The sequence below is a fragment of the Chanodichthys erythropterus genome, chromosome 10, assembly GCF_024489055.1.
Source record: "Chanodichthys erythropterus isolate Z2021 chromosome 10, ASM2448905v1, whole genome shotgun sequence".
In the NCBI taxonomy this organism is placed as follows: domain Eukaryota; kingdom Metazoa; phylum Chordata; class Actinopteri; order Cypriniformes; family Xenocyprididae; genus Chanodichthys; species Chanodichthys erythropterus.
Genome location: NC_090230.1, coordinates 20,803,730 through 20,828,586, shown reverse-complemented (window position 1 = coordinate 20,828,586; position 24,857 = coordinate 20,803,730). Strand labels below are relative to the sequence as shown.

Here is a 24,857-nt window from a genome sequence, read left to right as displayed (position 1 = left end):
ATGGATAACTTGCTTTTTATCCTTTTCAGATTCGCCGGCAAATGATTGATGGCCGATCAGGAGAGTTGACGATCAAAACACTAATTAAATCAATGGATGAGGCAAGTGTGTGAGCAATTAATGTGTCAGATGAAACTAGGACATGTGTGATATCTGGGACATGACTTTCTATAAATGGCTCAAAATTACAGATTAAATTTTCAGATAATACATGTCTATGATGCCCCAAACGATGTCATTAATTAGCTGCTTGCCAATTTGCATAATTGCTTTATGGCCCAAATATGCAATATAAATATATACTTCACCACTAATGTTAAAGTACATTCTTTTTTGAGCATGTAGTTAGATAGTACTCCAGTTTTTACATAAAATGATGTCAAATCAATTTATTTGCTTGTTTGCAATTTTAAAATCTAGATACATTTCACTGTTAAAATCAATATGAAATACTTACATTTTATATGGAGCCCCTAAAGGGGAAAAAATCTATTTCAATGCTATTGCCTTCTCTCACAAAAGTTTTGCATTCCCTCGAGAAACGTCTCAGGTTACGCATGTAACCATGGTTCCCTGAGAAGGGGAATAAGGCAGTGGTTCCCATTCCTGGTCCTGGAGGCACCCCAACACTGCACATTTTGCATGTCTCCTTAATCAAACACACCTGATCCAGGTCATCAGCTCATTAGTAGAGACTCCAAGACCTGAAAAGGGTGTGTCAGAGAAAGGAGACTGTGCCTGAAAGAGTATGCAGTGCGAGTTCCCATTCGAAAGGGAACTTTTTGTCCTCTTTATAAACCTTTACGTTCCCCCAAGAAACTTTGCGATCGCTCACAAAAATGTTGCATTCTCCTGAGAAACTTTGTGTTCACTCACAAGACCTTCGCTTGAAAAACCTTTGTATTCACTCTCAAAAACTGAGTTCCCCCAAGAAACTTTGCGATTGCTCACAAAAATGTTGCTTTCCCCTGAGAAACTTTACTTTCCTTCTCAAAACCTTCACGTTCGCTTGCAAAACCCGATCACTTAAAAGTTTTGCATACCCCTGAGAAACTTTGCGTTCGCTCACAAAAATGTTCGCGTTAGCTTGCATAAATATTTAATAATAAACATTTAATCATTCATTTCTAAATATCACAGCTCTAATTAAATAGTACAATACTGATCGCTAAATATTTCAGCAATCATTTCTAAATATTATAAATATAATGAAAAATTTGATTTCATTAAATATGACTATATTGATTAATACATAGTGATTTCTAAGTATTAAAGCTAATGACTACATTATGGCATTGATTTTGCTTTAATTAAATAATGAATCCTCATGAACTAAAACTACGTCATTATAGACAATTTTATATTTTCTCGTAAAGACTTTATTGAAGCATTTGAATCCATCATAATGTAATGTTTGTAACTGTGTTCACAGGTGATCAGGGTCTCATTCATAACCTGATCTTGGACTCTGAGATCCTCTGGCAGCTCGCCACAGCGTTCCCCCAAGAAACTTTGTGATCGCTTGCAAAAATTTCGCATTCCCCTGAGAAACTTTGCGTTCGCTCACAAAACCTTTGTTCACTCACAAAACCTTTGTGTTTACTCTCAAAAACTGCTTTCCCCCAAGAAAGTTTGTGATCCCTCGCAAAAGATTTGCATTCCCCTGAGAAAATTTGCGTTGACTTCCAATGAGTTCTTCTAAGAAAATTTGCAATCGTTCTGAAAAGTTTCGCGCTCCCCTGAGAAACTTTGCGTTTGCTCGCAAAACCTTTGAGTTCCTCCAAGAAATGTTTTGATCGCTTGCAAAAGTTTTGTATAACCCCGAGAAACGTTGCATTCACTCTTAAAAACTGCGTTCCCCCAAGAATGCAAAAGATTCCCACACAACAAAAGGACTCCGTGGCGGATCCACCGCGGAGGTATCGCGCAGAGGTGGAAGGTCCAGGGCTCAAAAAGTAAAAGTCCCGCCATATGTTTTTTCCCACCCACTGAAGCGGTGTTAAAAGTTAATGAGATAATTAAGTGATTAATTGAGTGATGATTGAGCATTATTGAAGACACCTGATGATAACAAGCAGAATCACCAAAGGAGAAAATCACAATTTTTAAGACACCATCGCAGAGGTCAGGGTTTGTTTTAGTTGAGCTCTTACCCTTGACTTTTTAATATAAAAATTTATTTGGGCAGTTTTAACTGCATTAAAACCAACCAGACAAGCAAAGTTAAAAGATGGTCAGGTGGTGTTGGTTATGTTTTCACATAATCATTATTTGATCTGAATCACTGAACTCATTTAGATCTCAATCTCTGAGTTAGCTTTACATTATTGATTACAGCAGCACTGTGATTCTACAGCACAAGATCCAGTTTTTTTTTTTTTTTTTAAAAATAATTCAATCATCAAAAGTTGTTCTTAGAAGAAGAAAAAAGGCTTTTATTTAGACACAGACATCAAGAATCATCCTGTGAATCTCAAGAGTGGTGAGAATAATAAAGCATGTTGCAGTGCATTCTGGGTGCCACCAATCAAAATTCATCCATGACTCCCATCATGCATTGCTGCATGAATAAATTATGAGCTGAATTGTCTTAGTAATTTCTTTATTCTCACTATTTAAATGTTGCTGTTTTTCTGTGACTTTTTAGTAGCTTGTTTTCTAATGTTCAGAGTTGATCTGTTGATCAGAATATGTTGCTTGTCACCGTCATTGAGATTCACAGGCTGATACTTGATGTCTGTGTGTGCCTAAAAAAAAGATCTTTTTTTGATCAGAACAACTTTTAAGAAATCCTTCATATTTTATTGATAAAACGGATCTTCTGTATAATCACAGTGCTGCTGTAATCAATAATGTAAATCTAACTCAGAGATTGAGTTCTAAATGAGTTCAGATCAAATAATGACTATGTGAAAACATAACCAACTCCACCTGATCATCTTTTCTCTTTGCTTGTCTGGCTGTTACAACTCAGTTACAGCAGCCCAAACAAAATCTAATATTATAAAGTGAAGGGTCAAGAGCTCAACTAAAGCAAACCATGACCGACATGGGTCCGCTCAAGACCCGCTGATTGACAGTAGAATTTATGGCGTCGCCCGGATGCGGACCTGATCCTCTGGGCGGCGTCAAAACGAATGTGACAGTCACGCGGATTTGGTGACTTGAATGCGGATCCACCTAGGAGTCCCCTGCTGTGTGGGTTATCACTCGCAAAAGATTTGCATTCCCCTGAGAAACTTGCAAAAAATGTGAAAGTTTTCCAGCCAAATGCAAATTTCTCTGTGAAACGCAATTTCTCGGGAATGCAAAACATTTACTAATAGCTCAAAAAAAGCATTGTTGCATTCTTCAGAAATCCATCAGAAATGGTGTGCACTTAACACTATTTAAGAGACCTAAATTTTAAGGGCACTACTGTTTTGAGACATACATAGAATGGCTATAAACGGCTAAGAGCCGTTTCGTTTTGAAATCTAGCAAGAATACAGCAGATTGGAAGAGATCTGTGCAATTTTCTGCTACATCTTAGTAAACATGCCATCAATACACCGTTAAATCTTTGTGTGAAAATGACTAATAATTAAATGTTTTCTTGCAGCGCTACATTGATGAGGTCATACGTATTTACTCCTGGACACCAATTAACGACACTGATTACAGGTATGAGTTGATTCGGCTGTTTCGTACGATCGTACGGTTTGACGTTAATCATGCTGAACTCATTGTTTGTTTTCATGTGTCACCCCTGCAGTCTGGGTCTGGTGCTTCCTCCGTACAGTGAATATTACATCCAGGCTGATCTCAGTGATGTCATGCTACAGCTGCAGTGTGAGTGTTTCGTTTAATACGGTTAAAGTCTTGTGTAAGATTAGGGATCCTGATGTTTCATCCTAAATAATCTCTCCTGCACCTCTCTCAGATTTACAGTCTCTGCTGCCGAACTCTTTTGAGTCCGCCGGTCATGTGTTTCTGGCCCCCAGGTTTGTGCACATAGATCCATTATGATATTTCCTCTGCTAGATATTACTGTGTAGATGTATGGGCGTTCACTGACTCTCTCTCTCTCTTTCTCTGTGTAGAGAATACTGCAAGCGTCTGCAGATGGCTGAGAATAACACACAGTTCCTGGCGGACTTCCTGTCTCTGATGGTGGAGATCTCACCTGAATCTGAAGACTGTGAGTAACCTTCACCTCAGGACCAGAGGACGACACCAGCACTGATTATTACATATCACAGCATTTATTATTAAACATTACAGATCTATAATTAAACATGATAGCAACCGTTATTTTTTTTTTAGTTCTCTGATAATTAAAAATTACAGCATTCATTATGAAATATTACAGCTCTGATTAAATATTACAAAATTGAAAAAGAAATATTACAGCATTGATTACACGAAATAAACAGCTCTAATTAAATATTACTGTAATGATTAATAAGTATTACAGCGTTTATTACTAAATATACAATTCTAATAAATATTATAATACTGATCACTAAATATTACAGCGCTAATTAAATATAACTGCATTTGTTACTACATTTACTTATTAAATATTAAAGTAACGATTTTTAAATATTACAGCGTTTATTATTAAATATACTGCTCTAATTAAATATTACAGTAACGATTATTAAATATTACAGCATTTATTTTTAAATATGTATATATGTATACAGCTTTAAATATTAAAGTGATGATCACTAAATATTACAGTATTGATTACTAAATATTACAGCTTTAATTAAATATTACAATAAATATGACAGCATTGATAACTAAATATGCAGCTTTAATTAAATATTACAGTATATGTGTTAATAAATATTTCAGCATTCATTTCTAAATATTACAGCTCTAATGAAATAGTACAATATCGATTGCTAAATATTTCAGTATTACAATATTAAAAAATATTACAGCTTTTATTAAATATGATTATATTGATTAATACATACTGATTTCTAAATATTACAGCTACTATAACAGCACTGATTACTTATTATAGCTAGTATTGATTACTAAATATGAGGTCTGCTATCATCTCAAAAAATATATACAGCATGTATTACAGTACCCATAATGAAAGTATTATATTTGCAATAACTAATTACAGCAGCTTTAAATAATGAATCCTCATGAACTAAAACTAAGTCATAATAGACCATTTTATATTTTTGTATGAAGACTTGGATGAATTTTGTTGATGCATTTGAATCCATCATGGTTGAATGTTTTTAACTGTTCACAGGTGATCAGGGTCTCATTCATAACCTGATCTTGGATTCTGGGATCCTCTGGCAGCTCGCCACACGTGTTTGGCAGAACAAGGACCTCAACACGTAAGATCAGACCCGTCAGAGTCTGTTGACTTACTTTGAGTAGTTTCAGCTGTTCATCCGACAATCTGATTTCTGCAGGTACGGCTTCCTGGCGCTGTTTGCGTCCACCAATGGAGGCGTCACACGCGTTTACCCCAACATGTGAGTGATGACGCTGCTGGTACTGTAATGACATTACCATTACGAGAAGCTTCATAATGTGTGTGTGTTTCAGGGCTGCTGAATCATGGGACGAGGACCCTGAGCCTCTGAACTCAAACTTCTTCCGTCGCAGTCTGGACAACAAAGGCTACATCTTTAGAGCGCCAACACGAACCTGTGAGCCCAATAAATTACATACACTAAGCAAAAAGTGTCAGACCAATAAATCAACCAATGTAATATATGTATATATATATATATATATATATATATATATATATATTCCATTTATAACAATAGCTGTCTCTGCTGCAAAACGTACTGGTATCTACAGTAAGTCAAAGAATTTTTTTTTTTACAAATTTATAATTTATTTTATAATAATTATACAATTTTATTGAATCATTTAAAATATTTTAAAAAACATTTTAAAAATATTTAGAAAATATTTGCAATTTTTTTATATGTTTTTGAGTAAATGTTATGAAAATTATTATTATTTTTTTTTTTTGTTATTGTTAATTAAATTGGATTTTAAATTTATCATCATTAAATCAGCTATCAGCCACCCTGTTTCGAGTCCATATTGGGTAAACACTATTGTAAAATCATAACTATCGACCATAAAAGAACAGAGTCATCTATAAAATAGTTCATATTTCTGATCGTAAGGATGAAGACATTTTTGTGCAATAAAATCAGGAACATTTGTTAAAAAACTAATAAAGTGCATTTAGATTTTCCTGTTGACTTTATACGTTAGTATGGATGATATTCAGCCCTGTGTGAGTGTTTTTCACCATTTTAATGACTCTTCTGTTTGTGTCTAGCGATGGATGATCTGTTAATCGCAGAGAACGGCACTGTGGGGATTCTGGTCACCACCGCGGTGGAGGTCGTGATTGGAGGCAAAACCATGAAGCCTGCTGGTGTGTTTCTCAGAAAATTTGCTGGTTTAAAATCACATTAGGGAGGTTTAAAATCACATTATACTCTGATGATCTTTATCATGTTTTCCTGTTATTAGTGGTCGGCGTTAAGCTGGATTTAGAGGCCTGGGTCGACAAGTTCAAGATCCTCGCCAGCAACGTTTCAGACAGCAGACAGGCCGCACATAAGGTAAGATTTTTTGGAAAAAAGGAACTATGGAAGAAGAGCCTTTCTCACATTATGTTCATCTGTACTGGCATGAGTATGGTGAGATGTTGCAACTTGCTGTTTGTGTTGTGCAGTGCGGCCCATCCAGATCCTGTGAGATGGACTGTGAAGTGAACAGCGATGTGAGAAAACCTGCACACTCAATCCCTACATGATAACAGATCATCTTGGCTGTACATGTGTTAGTTGATCTGGTTTTGAATTTGTGTTTCAGGATTTGCTGTGTTACCTGATTGATGATGGCGGTTTCCTAGTGATGTCCAATCAGAGAGATCACTGGAAAAAGGTAGATGCGCCGAAACCAAAAATATTATTATATTACATTATATTACATTATTTATTATAATATAATATTATATTATATTATATTATATTATATTATATTATATTATATTATATTATATTATATTATATTATATTATATTATATTATATTATATTACATTATTATATTATATTATATTATATTATATTATATGTAATGTAGTGTTTTCACCAGGGCCAGGGTTCCCACAGGTCATGGAATTTTAAAAGGTCTATTCCAGACATTGAAAGTCAGAGAATTCTATATTTTTTGTCCAAGTCATGGAATATCAGGGATTTTTGTTTGTCATTTTAAATTTTAGTTTCCATTAATCAAAATGTAATTTTTCTATACCGCATTTTTTTATTGCTGTGTTTCGCATGTTTTGCGTATTGTTATGGTTAGGCTATTTTTCAAGCTGCATTTTATTCCCTTCCCGCTCACTTAAGTCAAATGCAGCCACCTGTACCTCTTAATTTAGGCAAACATGCCAGGAAAATGTCAATTTCAAGAGCTACAAATTGTCCACTTCAAAGGCTGTCATAACCAGCCGCAACACAACAAAGGATTCTATTTTTGAAATGGTTTCTATTTCTGGGATTTTGCAGCTGACATTAATGCACAAAGAAAAGTATCTATTACTTACAGTTTGAACGTTCATGTTTCCTTTTATTTTTCAAAAACCTGAGAAAAATTATCCATTGTTGCTCTCATTGTGGCTATTAAAGTTATTTAGTTACCATGGCAGAATCAATAAATATGAATAAATTAATATTATTCACATTTGTGTTAAGTACAAAAACCTACAAGATTCCTGAGATTAATCATGTTTCATTATTAATCTGCTGTGAGCCATAGTTTAAATAGAGCACCTCTTTATGTCCACGTCTGGCTCAGGTGGGACTGTTCTTTGGCGAGGTCGACCCCTACCTGATGTTCGCCCTCTACAACAACTCAATCTACGCACGCCATCAGACTTTCCAGTATCAGTCGGCCTGCGAGCCGACGGCCAGCAGCCACACGGGAGCAGCGCACAGAGGATTCTATGTGGTGAGAAACCGATTCGTTCATGTTGAATGATATTGATTAAATATGCTACAGTCCATTTGAATCTCATGTAGGAAAACTGATAAAATGCAGCAGTATTTTGGTATTTTTGTTGTTAGCCCTCCATTGCTGATTTTCTCAGTCTGGCCTGGTGGACGTCAGCAGCGGCGTGGTGAGTACAACCGAAGAACGTTGCTAAAACATTCCCTGTTGGTTGTTAGAACAACATTCAGTAGATATGTGTTACGTCATATACAAGAAAGTGACATTCTGGTTTGGTATATCGGTTCATGCCTTGATAATGTTGTTTCAGATCCTCATGCGTTAATGTCACTGGTCTCTTTCAGGTCTGTTCTCCAGCAGTTCCTGTATGGACTTATCTACAGCAGTTGGTTCACCACAGGTTTGTGTTTCTCTGATTTTGTCACATCTTTAAAGGAAAAAAATCTGGTCTGTTGGCTTGTTTTATTGGGCATATTTCATCTTAGGCTGGGAGATCAGCTTAGGTTTAAGATGTTTTTCTCCTCAAGGCCTTTTAAAGCTGTATTCTAACCATAATTCAACATCTGAAATGCTGATGAAAAGCAACAATGTGCAGCACACAAAGAACATTAACATGTTGCTAAACTAATGATGACAGCGCACGGATTTTAATTAGACATTGTCTATTGATACTTCATAGAATTCATTTATAAATGAGCTTTGGGCATTGTGGGGTTGCATTATACCAGTTTTTGTCTTCTAGTGGATGCCTGGGCTGAGAGTTCAGACTCTAAAGGGAGCAGCAGCTGCGTGACGGTTCACAGTCAATTCTACTTCACCAACACCACCAACTCCTTCAACGTGCTGCAGGACTGTGGGAACTGCTCCAGGTGTGTGTGTGTGTTTGTGTGTGTGCAAACAGTCCTTTGTTCAACACATTTCTAAACACATTTAAACACTTTTCTAAACACAAAATTTCTGTCAGGTTGTTCCACGCCAAGCGTATAGAAAACACAAATCTGTTGTTTGTGGTGGCTGAGACGCTTCCCTGCAGCTCTTGCGAGATCGAGAAACTCCTACCTGTCAGAACAAAGTGTATCCTTCCTTTCCATGATCCCCTGCTCACAGAGCAACACTAACAGATCTGCAGATCCCTGAAATACTCTATTTTCTGTTTGATTGATGGATGGATGACAGACAGAGCTTGTGGCGTTTCCTTAATGTTTTCTTCTCCAGCTCAAGAAGAGAACCCGTGTGATGTGTTAAATTCTGCCCGCTATCGGAAAGGACCTGACAAATGCTTTGACTACAACTTAGAGGTGAAGTGTTCTCCGTTGCTCCGATCAAACACTGTTTGTTTGCTTCTTTATTTGATATTTTGTAAAGATGATTTTTATACCGCATAACACCCAGGCAACTCTATAGAACGTCCTTGCAATTACCCAGAAAATTGCATAGCATTAGCAAAGTCCTGGCAAACACCCAGAACACTCCAGCAACCACAAAACAATGTCCTGGCAACTACCCAAAACACCCTTAATAGCAATGCACTGACAGGCACCCTAGCAACCACATAACATTCTGGCAACCTACCAGATCACTTGGGCAACCACGTAGAAACATCCTGGCAACTACCTCAAGCACCCTAGCAACCAAATACCAATGTCCTGGCAGCCACCCAGAACACTCAAGAAATCTTATAAGAATGTCTTTCAACTAGCTCTAACAGCCAAGAAACTGCATAGCAATACCCTGGCAACTACCCAGAACGCTCCAGCAACAACCTAGCAACCTCCTGCAAACCACCCAGAACACCCTAGAAATTACATAGCAACCCAGATCATCCTAGCAATCTTATAACATTGCCCTAGCAACTACCAGGAACACTTAGCAACATCCTGGCAATCACCCAGAACACCTTAACAACCTCATAACATTGTCCTATCAACCACCAAGAACACTTAAACAATCACATAGCAACATCCTGGCAACCAACCAGAACACGAACACCCTAATAACTTTATAACATTGTCCTAGCAAACACCAAGAACACTTAAACAACCACATGGCAGCATCCTGGCAATCATCCAGAACACCTTAGCAACCTCATAACATTGTCCTAGCAACCACCAAGAATACTGAATCAACCACATAGCAGCATCCTGACAATCACCCAGAATAACTTAGCAAACCCCATAATATTGTCCTAGCAACCACCAAGAACATTTAATCAACCACATAGCAACATCCTGGCAACCACCCAGAACACCCTAATAACTTTATAACATTGTCCTAGCAACCACCAAGAACACTTAAACAACCACATGGCAGCATCCTGACAATCATCCAGAACACCTTAGCAAACCCCATAATATTGTCCTAGCAACCACCAAGAACATTTAATCAACCACACAGCAGCATCCTGGAAATCACCCAGAACACCTTAGCAACTTCATAACATTGTCCTAGCAACCACCAAGAACACTTAAACAACCACATAGCAACATCCTGGCAACCACCCAGAACACCCTAACAACTTCATAACATTGTCCTAGCAACCACCATGAACAATTAAACAACCACATAGCAGCATCCTGGCAACCACCCAGAACCCCTTAGCAACTCATAACATTGTCCTAGCAACCACCAAGAATACTGAATCAATCACATAGCAGCATCCTGACAATCACCCAGATTACCTTAGCAACCCCATAACATCGTCCTAGCAACCACCATGAGCACTTAATCAACACATAGCGACATCCTGGCAACCACCCAGAACACCCTAACAACTTCATAACATTGTCCTAGCAACCACTAAGAGCAGTTAAACAACACATAGCAGCATCCTGGAAATCATCCAGAACACCTTAGCAACCTCATAACTATCCTTCAACCACTCAGAACACTCGAGCAATCACATAATAATGTCCTGTCAACTACCCGAAACACCCTTAATAGCAACGCACTGATGGGACAGCATAACACTGATAGCAACCGCATAACATTCTGGCAACCTACCAGATTACTTGGGCAACCACATAGAAACATCCTGGAAACTACCTCGACCACCCTAGCAACCAAATACCAATGTCCTGGCAGCCATCCAGAACACTCAAGAAATCTCATAGGAATGTCTTTCAACTAGCTCTAACAGCCTAGAAACCACATAGCAACCTCCTGCCAACCACCCAGAACACCCTAGAAACTACATAGCAACCCAGATCATCCTATCAATCTTATAACATTGTCCTAGCAGCTACCAGGAACACTTGAGCAACCACATAGCAACACCCTGGCATCCACCCAGATCACCCTAACAACTTCATAACATTGTCCTAGCAACCACCAAGAACACTGAATCAGTCACATAGCAGCATCCTGGAAATCATCCAGAACACCTTAGCAACCTCATAACATTGTCCTACCAACTATCTAGAAACCACTCAGAACACTCGAGCAATCACATAATAATGTCCTGTCAACTATCCAGAATACCAAAGAAACAATATAGCAGCATCCTGGAAACCACCCATTCGCCTTAGCAACCTCATAACATTGTGCTAGCAACTGCCAAGGACATTCAAGCAACCACATAGCAATGCACTAAAACCACTCGGAACACAAAGCAACACCCTAGCAACCAGCACAAAACATCCTGGCACTGTGATTGTGAGTTTATAGTTAACGTTGAGCTGAATGTTCTGTGTTTCCCGCAGGAGAACACGTCTGAGTGTGGGAGCGCTCACTCTTTACACTGTCCAATGGGAGCTCTGCTCTGGGTTCAGTTATTGTCACTTTACCTCATTCTACGATCATAATCTGAGTCCCACTGCCTTTGGTGTTCCTGTCCCTCATCCATACGACGCTCCGGTCCTCTCCTGACATCCTTCTGATTTTCCAGCTCTCTGTCTCATCGTGAGGTGCATTCCAGCAGAGCATGATGGGAAAATGTGTCTTAGTAACCCCTGACATTGTGCAGATCCAAAAGAAAAAACGAAACTGTCTTAAATCGTTCACCTTTATATTAGGAAAACATACAAAAAAAAAAAAAAAAAACCTTTCTGCTGCCGTGAAGTATTTTTGCTTGCCAAATCCAAAAACAGGAAAGGACCTGGTTTGTTTCGAAATACTGAAACACGACACAAGTTTTGACGGTTATTATCACAATCTCGCACTGAGTGTTTATTTGAGTCTTGCTTTGTTCTGGATTTAGTGCCAAACCCTGATATATGTGGATGCTCAAACGCGGGGGACACGCAGCTTTCGTTGAAATATTTTGTTCGAGGCTTCCTTGCCAAAAGAGAATGCCGTATTATCGCAAACTGCTTTGTTTAGGAAAGGAAGAAAAAGATTTCAGTTACGTTTCCCATTTATTTACAGCTTTGTCGAATGTTTTAAGGGCATATATTGTGTACAAAAACTGCTGCCTGGTTTGTTACCCAACAGTGCCTTGGCGCACTTGTCCAAATGGACCAACAATAGCACTGGACGTGGATTCGACTGACCCTGAAGGGATGCTGGAGAAAGACACGGTATTGAATGTTAACTTGACTTTGGTTTACAGTATAAGGGTGAATGTCACGGAACATGGCAAACGTTTCTATTTCACCCCAAAATCAAAAGAAAAATAGATTTCGCAAAGAAAATGAAGCATATTTTGAGGACCATTAAGATTTTAAAAAATAATGAAGCACATTTTCCTTAAATTTCTCATTACTGTAATGAAAAAAAACTTTATCATTACCGTAATGTGGAAAAAAAATAAACATTTTTAAAATAGGAATTGTTATACTGCCTTAATTAGTGATTATTTAAATCATTTTTAATCTAATTCAGTAAAAAATACATGAAAATAATGTAACAGCGCAAAAAATGTTCCTACAAGTACTCTTCATTTTCTTTTTATAATTTTTTGGGGTGTTTTTCTATTCATTTTGGGGTGATTTTTCATGAGACTCACCCGCGCACGTCCTTTGGCATTCAGTATGGGTTTTACTATACATGTTCTACTGATTCTGTCTTTAGAAAGGCACTCAAATGGTTTTTAATTCTTTAATGTAAATATGGTTATTCCACACTGAGTTGATCTAGTTCAGTGTCTTTGGTGACACTTTACAATTAGGTTCATTAGTTCATGTTAGTTAATACATTAACTAATGTTACAAACTTATTGTAAAATGTTACCATGTGTTTTAATGAAATGGAATGCAAGCTGATGTCTCACTGTCCTGCTGCATGCTGGGAAAAAATGATAACTGCTATTAAACTTCATACTAATTTGAGGACATTTACTGGAAGGACGCTCGACCCTTGCAGCCATTCGATGGACCAATTTTGTCTTCTCATTGAGTCCATAGATGCTATCAAAGGGTCGATATGTATTTATTTTTATTTAGTTTAAAAGATGGTATGTATATTGCTTGCGAAATGTATCAAGTGTGAATTTTGAGACGCTTTCATGCTTTTGAAATGTTTTGGTTTTCATCGCAGATGTTTTGTTGCTTTTCAGTGATTATCTATAACAAAGGTCCATTTAGACAAAAAAAATTTAGTTTGTGGTATTTCATCTTTTAATGTGGCCACACTTCCAAAACAACTGTACTTCCAAATAAATCAGACTGGACCGAGATTCTTCTGAATTGGACTGAAAGGGTTTCGCTCAACGTGTTTTGTATCGTAATGGCTTGAGCAATACTTTGAATTATATCGACTACGCTGAAATGCAAGTGAGCGCTACTGAATTAGTGTAAGGAGAGCATGAAATGAGTATAGAGCTGCTTTCTTTGGATGACTTTGATTCAGGCTTGTCTTTGAATATCGGCTTAATGTTTGTATGTAAGCTATGAGTGTTCTAACAGAATTATTTAATGCCAATAAGAGTATTTATACTATTGTCTTTATGTAAAATTCTCTCTGTGTTACAATGAATTTAAATGATGTGAATAGGAATGTTTTAATTATTTTTTGTTTTTTTGTTTGTTTTTTTATTTTGTTGTTCTGCAGATGTTTGTTAACTATGTGAAAGGGTTTTTCCTCCCTTTCTGCAGTCTTCCATATCACTTCATTTTGTACAGATGGCACAAAAATATCAAGAAAGGCTAACTTTGTATCATATTGTGTCATTCACTTCTGGGAGATGTTTATAAGAGAATTGGTGAGATAAAGACATTCATATTTTTCACGTCAACTTGGTATGGACTTTTATTCTTTTACTCCAGAAATATGTATTTGATCATGAAAGAGAACAGCAGGTTTTTATTACAGCAGAAAAACGATTGCAAGTAATCATATTTTATGATTACTTCCTGTGGTGATCTAGGCTTGAGGCTTTACTCGGCTGATTCCTTGCCCTGTAAAGAAAAGGCAATATTTTAGTTAATTTTTTCTTCATATTTTTATTTATTTGGTTTATTAAAGTATTTGTTTTTATTTATATTTTACATATTTCAATATTTGATTTATTTCAAAGCATTTAGTTTTATGCTCATTTATATATCTGTAGATAGATAGATAGATAGATAGATAGATTTTCCCATTCAGTAAAATTAGTTTCAGATTAGAGACCGTAGGTGGCGCTTACCTTTCCAGCATCACGGCTCTTGGCTCTCAGCTTGTTGACCTGAGACTCTGCGATGTCAGCGCACTCCTGAGCCTCTTCCAATTCATGCTGCACCTTCCTGTACCTGGAGAGGTGAGTGTTGGCCTGCTCCTCCTGTATGTATGAGAACAAATGTTGGGTTACTAGAATTCTGGGATCTTTTCACTTCTTTTGTGACTACATATGAAGGTAAATCAAGCTTAGTTAGTTCAGTAATGAACTACTGTTAACTAACTTGGGATTGAGTATGTGGTGAATAATGTGGCTAGCTAACTGGCACTGCTACACAGGTAGCTTATGTGTTAATATGCACTCTTCAATTGTTCATTTGAAACAGTAGGTCCAATTATGAGCCCTTTTTAAGAAAAGTTTTCTTTATATAAAGTGTATATTTTCAGTTATTTGGGCCATTTTGTTAACAACATGTCCAATCTCCAAAACCCCAACCTCAGCCAACCAGAATGCTCAAAATTATTCACAAGAATGTTGAAATTTTAAGAATTGGCTATTAAAGTTTTTTTTCCCCTATCAAGCTTTGAAAGGAAGCATGAAAGTTTATGCTATGACAAAGAATTATCACTCACAGCTTCCTCAGCCTGAAGCTTGTAGGCCTTCACTTTCAGCTGGAGCTTGTCGACCAGATCCTGCAGTCGGGTCACATTCTTCTTGTCTTCCTCTGTCTGTGAAGGTGAAATGGTTTAAAACCCTATCCAGCACTGTAAATTTTTCAATCTGTTGATTCCACTGTACATATAGGAAGTACCTGGTAAGTAAGCTCCTTCACTCTTCTCTCATACTTGCGCACACCTTTAACAGCATCAGCACCATGTCTCTGTTTAGCGTCAACTTCAGCCTCCAACTCACGCACCTTTAATAAAGTTAGTCCACTTCACTAATTGACTAGTCACATTGTGGTATCTGCACTGGGACATTTTTCTTTCCGTTTCTCTTTGTGAACTTACCCTGGACTCCAGTTTCTGGAGCTGTTTCTTTCCACCCTTCATAGCCAGATTCTCAGCCTCATCCAGACGGTGCTGTAAGTCTTTGAAAGTCACCTCTAGGTTCTTCTTCATCCCCTCCAGATGGGCACTGGTGTCCTGTTGCTTCTTCAGCTCCTCAGCCATCATAGCAGCCTTAAAAGAAAGAGCCATATAAGATTAAATAAAACTAAACTTTAAAGATCTGTTATATTGGAAGTAGAATAGAAAAAGTAGTAAAAAAGCAAACACTCACATCTGTGATGGCCTTTTTGGCCTTGTCCTCTGCATTTCAATCGTCCACCTCACCTTGAACTTGAACTATATCAGCTTCAATCTTCTTCTTGGTGTTAATAAGACTTGTATTCTGTTGGGCATGAGCAGTTTTAGTGTGTTTCATTTTATCTGTAACTTTGTTTTTTGTTTTTTTTGTAATTGAAATTCTCCAGTTACATACTTGAGAGTGAAGGAGTCCCACACGCTCACTGGCATCAACCAGCTCTTGCTCTGCCACTTTGCGGCCTCTCTCAGTTTGTTCCAGTGCAGCTCTCAGCTCCTCAATCTCGACTTGCATCAGGTTAGTCCTACGTTCCACCATGGCCACCTGCTCCTTCATGTCCTCCTGTCCTCTGACGGCTTTATCAAGGTGCAGTTGGGCATCCTGTGGAAAGATAAGTTCCTTGTTCATACCTTCACACAATTTATATTTGTTGCAGTTCTTTATTTTACAGAAAAAATAATATCTTGAGCTGGCCTTGGACATTCCTGAGCTGTTTCTGGGCCTCAGCAGCCTGGCGGTTAGCATGACTCAACTGGATTTCCATCTCATTAAGATCTCCCTCCATCTTCTTCTTGATTCTCAGGGCATCATTTCTGCTCCTGACCTCAGAGTCCAGAGTGCTCTGCATGGAATCGATCACTCTTTGGCTGTTTCTCTCGATCTGTTCCATCTCCTCATCCTTCTCAGCAAGCTTCCTGTCAATTTCCCCCTTAACTTGATTCAGTTCCAGCTGGACACGAAGAATCTTTGACTCCTCATGCTCCAGTGTTCCCTGTTTGAAAGCATTCACTACTATTTTAGATTTTTTTTTGCATTGTTGTAGACATTTTAAACCAAAATTACCAGTACCAATACAGCACCTCAGCTTCTTCAAGAGCAGTTTGAATTTCAACTTTCTCTGATTCCACTGCCTTCTTGGCTTTCTCCAGCTCATGAATGGTCTTTCCAGTCTCTCCTATCTGTTCAGTCAGGTCAGAGATCTCCTCTGTGTATACAACAGATTCACATTAGTGACTTTATCATCTGTATTTGAAAAAGTTGGAATGTACATGTTTGGTTCACACACGTTGTAGGTTCTTGTTCTCCCTCTTTAGGGTCTCCAGCTGGTCAAGAGCTTCTTCATAGCAGTTTTTCATTTTGGAAAGCTCTGTGCTAAGAGAACGGGCCTCTTTCTGAGCACCTTCCAGCTCTGATTTTCCTCATACTTCTGTTTCCATTCCGCTAGTACCTGAGAAAGAAATAGGGCTAGTGTTACATGTGAAGGACCATGGATGTAAGTGTAGATTTGTAGATGATTCACATCTTTCTTGCCTTATCAAAGTTTCTCTGTTTTTTGTCAAGGTTGGCAGCCAGTGCATTTGCCCTCTCCACATCAATCATGAGGTCTTCCACTTCACCTTGCAGTCTCTGTTTGGTCTTTTCCAGAGAGGCACACTTGGAGTTTACAGCCTTAATGGATTCTTCAGCCTCCTGTAGACGCTGGGCCAGCTTTTTCCTGAGGAAAGTGGTATCTCATAGTCTATTCATTGTCGTTTGTGCAATCATTCACTTAAATGTTTTACATACCTGGCTTCTTCAAGCTCCTCTGTGCGTTGGATGGCATCAGTCTCATATTTGGCTCTCCACTGAGCCACCTTACTGTTGGCCTTAGACATTCCACGCTGGAGTTCTGCCTTGGCCTCCTGCTCCTCCTCAAACTGCTCTCTGAGCAAATCACAGTCATTGCGTGCAGAATGTGTCTCTTGAGTTCTTCAATCAGCTGAGTGTTAGCTTGTTTTCCTCTGGTCAGCTGTGAAACAAGAGCTTCTTTCTCCTCCAGCTGGCGGGAAAACTCACCTGTACAATTGCTTTGGATTAATAATTCTATTCATTTATTTATAAAACCCTTCTTTAATGCATGTATACACTAACCATTCTCTGTGGCAAGTCTTGCTTTCTGAGCATTTATGTCATTGAGCTGGCGAACATGTTCGTCATTCTTGGCCTTTAATTCACTTAATTGATCCTCAAGGGTACGGCACATCTTCTCTAAATTTCCCTACAAAAGTAGAAGCATAAGTACAGGTGTTCTTAAAGGTCCTTTTTGTTTGATGGCCCTCTAGTGACAGCGATTACCTTTGATTTAGCCACAGCCTCCATGTTGCATGTTAAGTCACCGATCTCCATCTTGTATTCACTCTTCTTCTTTTCCAGCTTCTGCTTGACTGCTTGAGGTTGTCGATCTGCTCTCCAAGCTCAGCCACACTGTCTGACTTCTTCTTCCGGAGAGCTGCTGCTGTAGCCTCATGCTGCAAGGTAGACTCTTCCAGATCACGACGCAACTTCTGGAATTCAGCTTCACGCTTCTTATTCATCTCAATTTGGGCAGCAGTGGCACCACCAGCTTCCTCAAGCCTCTCACTGATCTCTTCAAGTTCCCTGGAGAGATCAGCTCTCTGCTTCTCCACTTTAGCACGAGCAGCTCATGCTAAAGCCTCAATTTCCTCTTCCAGCTCCTCAATACGAGCCTACACATAAGAATAATTACAAATAATTACGTTTGTTTACTTGGAAACATAAATTCTGCTACATGATTTCAAATAGAAAACATTTTACCTGAAGTTCTTTGATCTTCTTCTGAAGCTGTGATCCCAAAGATTGCTCATCTTCAATCTTGCTGAGAAGTTGACTTATTTCAAAGTCCTTCCTGTTTTTAAACATATGTGTTTGGTAAAATGTGCAGTTAGAGTTGTACCTGGCACAATGATGCTTGCACAGTCTAACTTCTACTCACTTTTTGATCTTCTCCTCTGATTGCTGTTTGTCATTCTCCAAGTCCATTATGGATTCCTGGGCAAGTTTCAGATCACCCTCAAGTTTCCTCTTAGCTCTCTCAAGGTCCATACGGAGCTTCTTTTCTTGCTCCAGTGAGCCCTCAAGCTATTGTTAAGCAAAAAAAGTGCAGCAATGGTTAGTATACAATAACAGAAACATGATTAATCGATTTATGGTCTTGTTCCCTTACATCATCCACTTGCTGCTCAAGCTTTGTCTTGGACTTAGACAAAGTGTTGACTTTGTCTTCCTCTGCTTGTAGGTCATCAAGAGTCTGCTGGTGTGCCTCTTGGAGGGCTTTTTTCTCTTTTGTCAGTTTGGCAATAGCTTCATCTTGGGAAGACATCTCTTCAGTCAGATTTTTCACCTAAATGAAGCAAAGTTATTACTGTGTGCTATCTTAGCATGTGCACTGGTGGAATACCAAAAAGATGGCAAAATAGTGACCTTGTTTTCTGTTGCGTGTTTCTCCTTCTCCACTTTTTCCAAGGTGAGCTCCAGGTCATCAATACCTTTCTTCAGCTCTGAGCATTCATCTTCCAGTTTCCTCTTCTTGGCAGTCAGTTCAGCATTAATTTCTTCCTCATCCTCCAGTCTCTCAGTTGTCTCTTTCAGTTTGGCCTCAAGCTGGATCTTGCTTTTGATTAGACCTTCACATCGCTCCTCAGCATCAGAGAGGTTTTCGGCTTCCTATTCGATGAAATGTATGTATTTAATGGCATGAGATTTGTTATATCCAACCATGTGGGATCCATATAGACTCTGCAATACTCACAGATGCTACTTGGAGTTGAAGGTCATTTTTCTCTTGCAGGAGTGACACCATTTCCTCCTCAATCTCTTTCTTTTTGGCAAGTGCCTTTTCCAGATCCTCCTTCATTTTTCCATAGTTCTCCTTCATCTGGACCAGTTCTTTCTCAGTCTCTGCACTCTTCAGAAGAGGCTTGATTTTGAAATACAGCTTCATCCATGGCCAGTGTTTCACGTTCATGAATGAGCGGACATTGTATTGGATGGTATAAATTGATTCTCTGTTTAGAATGTCAGTACATGAGTCATGATTACCCTTACGAAAAACTAGTATACTTCAAGTTCATTTGATCAAGTATACTAAAGTAATGTTCAAGTATATTTTTTAAGTATACTTTATGTAGTAGGTATAATATCAATGTACTAGTAGTAAACTTGTAAGTGTAGTATTTTAATACCGCTTGGGACTAAATTGGCCCAACTGAAGTATACGTTTAAGTGTACTATAAGTGTAACAGTAGTAAACTTTAGCTAGTTCACAGCTACGTTTCTCACTTGTACTGCATCTGTACTAAAAGGGAACTTATACTAGTATACTAGTAGTTTACTATTTTAATACTAGTAGTAGCTACATTTTTAGTATACGAAAGTACACTTTGAAATATACTCTCAGTAAACTGCTAGTTTATTGCAAGTATACTTTTAAGTTTTCTTTAAGTGAACATGACATCACACTTATAGTTTACTTTTTATATATTATTTTTGCATTTTAAGCATACTTCAATGTTAGGTATTATTTTTTATACTTGAAATACCTTGAACTGTACTTTAACTCTTTCCATTTTAAAAAACATTTTATTGTAGCTTCATGAATCCTTTTTATCAACACTTAAATATAAGTAAGTTTAATTATTATTATTATTATTATTATTTTTTTTTATTTAAAGTAGATCGAGTCCATAAACAAGTCCACGTATAGGCTAGGTAAGTATACTTTAGTGCAATTTTGAGTATATATCTCACGCTTCCCAAGGTTCTCCTGTGGAACCAGTAATTGGTGTATATTGACTTAGACATGCATCAAGAGTAAAATGTAACACTTTACCTGCTGTCCAACAAGACATACCCTAAACAATGCAGACACAGTCTGGAAGGAACCACCCTTCTTCTTTCCACCTCCATCACTCTCTGTGACAATTACCAAACTAATTAAAAATGATGATATTGTCTTTGCAACTATTTTTTGGAAACCATTTGGTTCAGTTATGCACCTTTGAAGCAGAAAATTATAAGACTAAGTATAATCTACCTTCAGCAGATGCATGAGCAGCGTAAAGGAAGGACAACAATTTGAGCGATGACTTCTGGTAGAGTTGCACGACTGAGTCGTTCAGTGGATCCTTGTTTTTGTCCAACCAGCCAGCAATGTTGTAGTCCACAGTGCCAGCATAGTGCACCAGAGAGAAGTGGTTCTCTGCCTTACCTTTGGCAGGCTTGGGCTTCTGGAATGCTTGCGTTTTGCCAAGATGCTGATCATGGAGCTTGTTTTTGAAGCTTGTATCTGTAGCCTTGGGGAACATGCACTCCTCTTCAAGGATGGAAAATATGCCCATTGGCTGTTTGAGAAATAATCACACTCACATACAAGGAAAAGTTGAATTTAAACATTATGTGAATTATTCATTTTACTCAAATTACCTTCTCAATGAGCTCAATGCAGGCAGCCAAGTCCATACCAAAGTCAATGAACTCCCATTCAATACCTTCTTTCTTGTACTCCTCTTGCTCCAGTACAAACATGTGGTGGTTGAAGAACTGTTGCAGTTTCTCATTTGTGAAGTTAATGCAAAACTCAGCATGTCCGCAGAGTTCAGGCCCATAAGGTAGGCGATTTTATCAGCCACTGAGGAAAACGTTTTCCACATTGTTTTGCATGGTAATTATGTAAGCAGATATTGTTATGCTCACAGTACACTTATCACAGTAATTGTTGCCTGGAGTAACCTAAGATGTCAAGTTCCTTGAATGAGGAAACAACAGTGATGTTCAAACTTTACAGCAGTGGTCAGTCTCAAACTCAATTCCTGGAGGGCCACAGCCCTGCAGAGTTTAGCTCCAACTCAACTGTTTGGAAGTTTCTTATAATCCTAAAGACCTTGATTAGTTGGATCAGGTGTTTTTATCAGGATTTGGAGCTATGGCCCTCCAGGAACTGAGTTTGAGACCACTGCCTTACAACCGTTTGGTTACAGTGCTGATATTCAACCTATAAGCTACAACACCAGTTTACATGGAGACTCTCACTAATAGTCTTACCCTCAGTGCCATCAGGTTCAGCTTGCTCCTCTCTCTGCTTCTGCTTGAACTTCATGTTCCTGTGATGCATCACAGCTCCTGTCAGCTTGTGGATGCTTATTTTCTCTTCAGCACTGAAGCCCAGAATATCAATAGCAGTCTGTATTTATACCAACAACAAAAAAACACACATTAGAGAATCATCTATTATATAATGCAGCACTTTTTTTTAATATATATGGATTTCTGCCTTAATCATTGAATTGAATAAAGAATAATAATGCAGTTGTCCACATACATCTGTGGCAATGAACTCCTCCACATCGTTGATGCTCTTGACAGTGATTTCACCCTGGCTGATCATTGGATAGTCATAAGGGTTGGTGGTGATAAGCAGTGCATCTGTAAAGCATCAAATTCACTGTTAATCACTTTCCAAGACATGACTACTGTTTTCTGTTTTAAGAACCCCATGAAATCCAAAGTCCAGTTTTTTTGTTTTTGTTTGCTTGTTTGTTTTTTGTTAGTTTGTCCTATCAGAAGAATATTTACCTAACACCAGGTGCCACCAACTAGCAATACCAAGTAGAAAACTGTGTTTTTGATTGAATTAAAGCTTATTCATTTTTTCTTTACCTGACCATCAGTTCGTTGTGAAGTAAGTTGCTGGAGTTTATGAATTTTTAACATATCTTGTTGCTTTTAAATCATTTTTTTTCCTGGCTGTAACTTAAAATGTAAGGTAGAGCTAAAGGCTATAAGCAATAAGACTGCTCATCAGACATTTCATGGGGTTTTCATTTCTGTAGATTCCTCACCAAGCAGCTCTGGCTTGTGTCCAGTCATGAGCTGGTAGAAGATATGGTAGCTCCTCTCAGCAGACAACTGGAATGTTACTCTTGACTTTTCCAGCAGATCTTTGACATAAAACATTGACATTGAATATGCAGTTTGTCATCCCAACTAAAAAAGATTTTTGTTTTAAAAAATCATGACTCACAAGTTTCAATATCAGCTGAAGCCAGTTTTCCAGTGGATCCGAAGTGAATCCTAATGAATTTACCCTAAGGAGAAGTAAATGATTCAGAACTGTTTGCAGAGGTTTAATGAAATGCAAAAATGCATTTTATATGACCTCATCGACTTACAAAACGAGAGGAGTTGTCATTTCTCAGTCTTGGCATTACCATAAGCCTCCAGCAGAGGGTTGGCAGCAATGATTTGATCCTCTAGCGACCCCTGGTGGGTGTAAAAGTATAATAATTTATGTAGAACAGTTCTTCATACTTGGACAGTTTTTTTATTACGTGTAGTCACCTGCATTTTGCCTGCAACAGGTTCTGCCTTCTTCTGTCCAGACACTGCGATTGTCGCAAAGTACTGGATGACACGCTTGGTGTTGACAGTCTTTCCTGCACCAGATTCTCTGCTGGAGTATGAAATGATAATATGGTAAAGCACTTTTTGATACAAAAAAAAAAAAAAAATACATTATATATATATATATATATATATATATATATATATATATATATATATATATATATATATATATATATATATATATATATATATAAAGTGTCTAAAGTATCATAACTCACGTAATTAGGACAGACTGGTTCTCAAGATCTGTAAGAATATTTATATTCAAATTAGATCTGAACTTTGTTTCATTTAGGATTAGCAGCACAATAAATCAACAGTTCAGTCACCATGAAACATAAGCAACCCAATATTATGTACAACATGAAACAAGGCTTTATTTTATCCATTGGGAATTAATTGCATGGTAAAAAGTGGGTGATAGATTCCATACAAGAAAACCTGACTTTGCTAAATTGAGTAAATTTGATATTAAAATCGATAAATATATTTGATTTGTAACAGCACATTATTGATATCAAATATTTTTGTCTTGTAGGAATACCATGCCCAACAATTCCAGGAATATGTTTTATGAAAGCCAATAAGGTCAGTTTTGATTTCATGTTGATTTTAAAGCTGCACATTCAGACAGATATAGATGTTGATTAGCTGACCAGTGAGCATGAACTGGTAGGCGTTGTCAGAAATGGAGAAGATGTGGGGTGGGGCTTCAAACCTCTTTTTGCCTCTGTATCCAGTCACAACAACTGCGTCGTACACGGGCAGCCACTTGTAGGGATTGACAGTGACGCAGAACAAGCTGGAGTAGGTCTGAAATGGAGATTTTTTGCCACCCTTTATTCCCATTACTCTTTATTTCCAAGAATACAGTATTATGTGTCAGAGTTACATAGATCATCCATGCTGCGTAACGCTCTTTGAGGTTATAGAGCACAGCAGGCTCATTGAGTTGGGTCCTCAATTTTGTCAAACTTGGGTGGGTTCATGGGAAAGATTTCATCTTCCTTTACTGTGAGGGTCTGAGAATGAACAACATTTTATAACTCAAAAGTTTATATGGAATATGATGATTACATGGACGATTGCAGTCTTTTTTTTTACTTACTTTCCCACACAGGGTTTTAACTGTAGCCTTGCCACCTTCTTTACTAACAAGAGTACCTTTCAGGTACATGTTCTCGGGTTCTGACACAAAGTAGGTGTTTTGAGCCTCAATCCTTTCCTTTTCTGGCTTCTGGAGGAAAATGGCCGCTGGGCCAAAACACTCCATTTCACCATCTCCCATGACAGCGAGTTCCTGTTAGAGTGTTACAGCAACAAAAATCATTATTTTAACTGAAACATGTTCTTTTTCTGTGAATGCCAGCAGATTCATAAAATGTTTAACACATTTTTACAATATTTTCACAGATCATACATAATTCTCTGTACTAGGGAACTGAAAAAAAGGTAAATAATTACTTAAACAAAGTAGTTGATAAAATATATGTAATGTGTCTAATCTTCTTTGCAAGATTTTAAAATGTGTAGAAGTCCAAAGAATCAATGCAGAATATAGTTTTGCATCTCTATGTGAACTTTATCTCACAGTGGATGGATCCCTGACAGGTCTTGAGGACTCTTCAGACAGCCTCTTTTATAGAGATGTTTAGGTGAACTCAGCAGAAAGCTCACACTCTATTTGGTCATGTGAATTTGCTCTATAGGTTGTGCCACTTGGCCACCCATTATAGACCTCTATTTGTCAATAACGTATTTAACTCCTCGTGTCC

General features: G+C 38.0%; 1 protein-coding gene and 1 pseudogene across 3 annotated transcripts in view; one reads left to right on the top strand and one right to left on the bottom strand.

Annotated features, from left to right (window-relative positions):
* Positions 1–14,158, top strand: part of cacna2d2b (calcium channel, voltage-dependent, alpha 2/delta subunit 2b) — a 37,222-nt gene extending 23,064 nt beyond the window's left edge. For all 3 annotated transcript variants that reach the window (XM_067398821.1, XM_067398822.1, XM_067398819.1), the window contains 19 exons: positions 30–101; positions 3,602–3,663; positions 3,755–3,831; positions 3,923–3,983; positions 4,083–4,180; positions 5,261–5,351; positions 5,430–5,492; positions 5,566–5,669; positions 6,323–6,421; positions 6,520–6,611; positions 6,725–6,772; positions 6,865–6,936; positions 7,851–8,003; positions 8,120–8,172; positions 8,348–8,403; positions 8,746–8,872; positions 8,968–9,077; positions 9,219–9,301; positions 11,702–14,158. In XM_067398821.1, the coding sequence (XP_067254922.1) occupies positions 30–101; positions 3,602–3,663; positions 3,755–3,831; positions 3,923–3,983; positions 4,083–4,180; positions 5,261–5,351; positions 5,430–5,492; positions 5,566–5,669; positions 6,323–6,421; positions 6,520–6,611; positions 6,725–6,772; positions 6,865–6,936; positions 7,851–8,003; positions 8,120–8,172; positions 8,348–8,403; positions 8,746–8,872; positions 8,968–9,077; positions 9,219–9,301; positions 11,702–11,803 (1,623 nt within the window). In that variant the 3' untranslated portion in view covers positions 11,804–14,158. The remainder of the gene's footprint in view (positions 1–29; positions 102–3,601; positions 3,664–3,754; positions 3,832–3,922; positions 3,984–4,082; positions 4,181–5,260; positions 5,352–5,429; positions 5,493–5,565; positions 5,670–6,322; positions 6,422–6,519; positions 6,612–6,724; positions 6,773–6,864; positions 6,937–7,850; positions 8,004–8,119; positions 8,173–8,347; positions 8,404–8,745; positions 8,873–8,967; positions 9,078–9,218; positions 9,302–11,701) is intronic.
* Positions 14,159–14,314: 156 nt separating this feature from the next.
* Positions 14,315–24,370, bottom strand: LOC137028167 (myosin heavy chain, fast skeletal muscle-like; annotated as a pseudogene).
* Between the last annotated feature and the right edge of the window lie 487 nt (positions 24,371–24,857).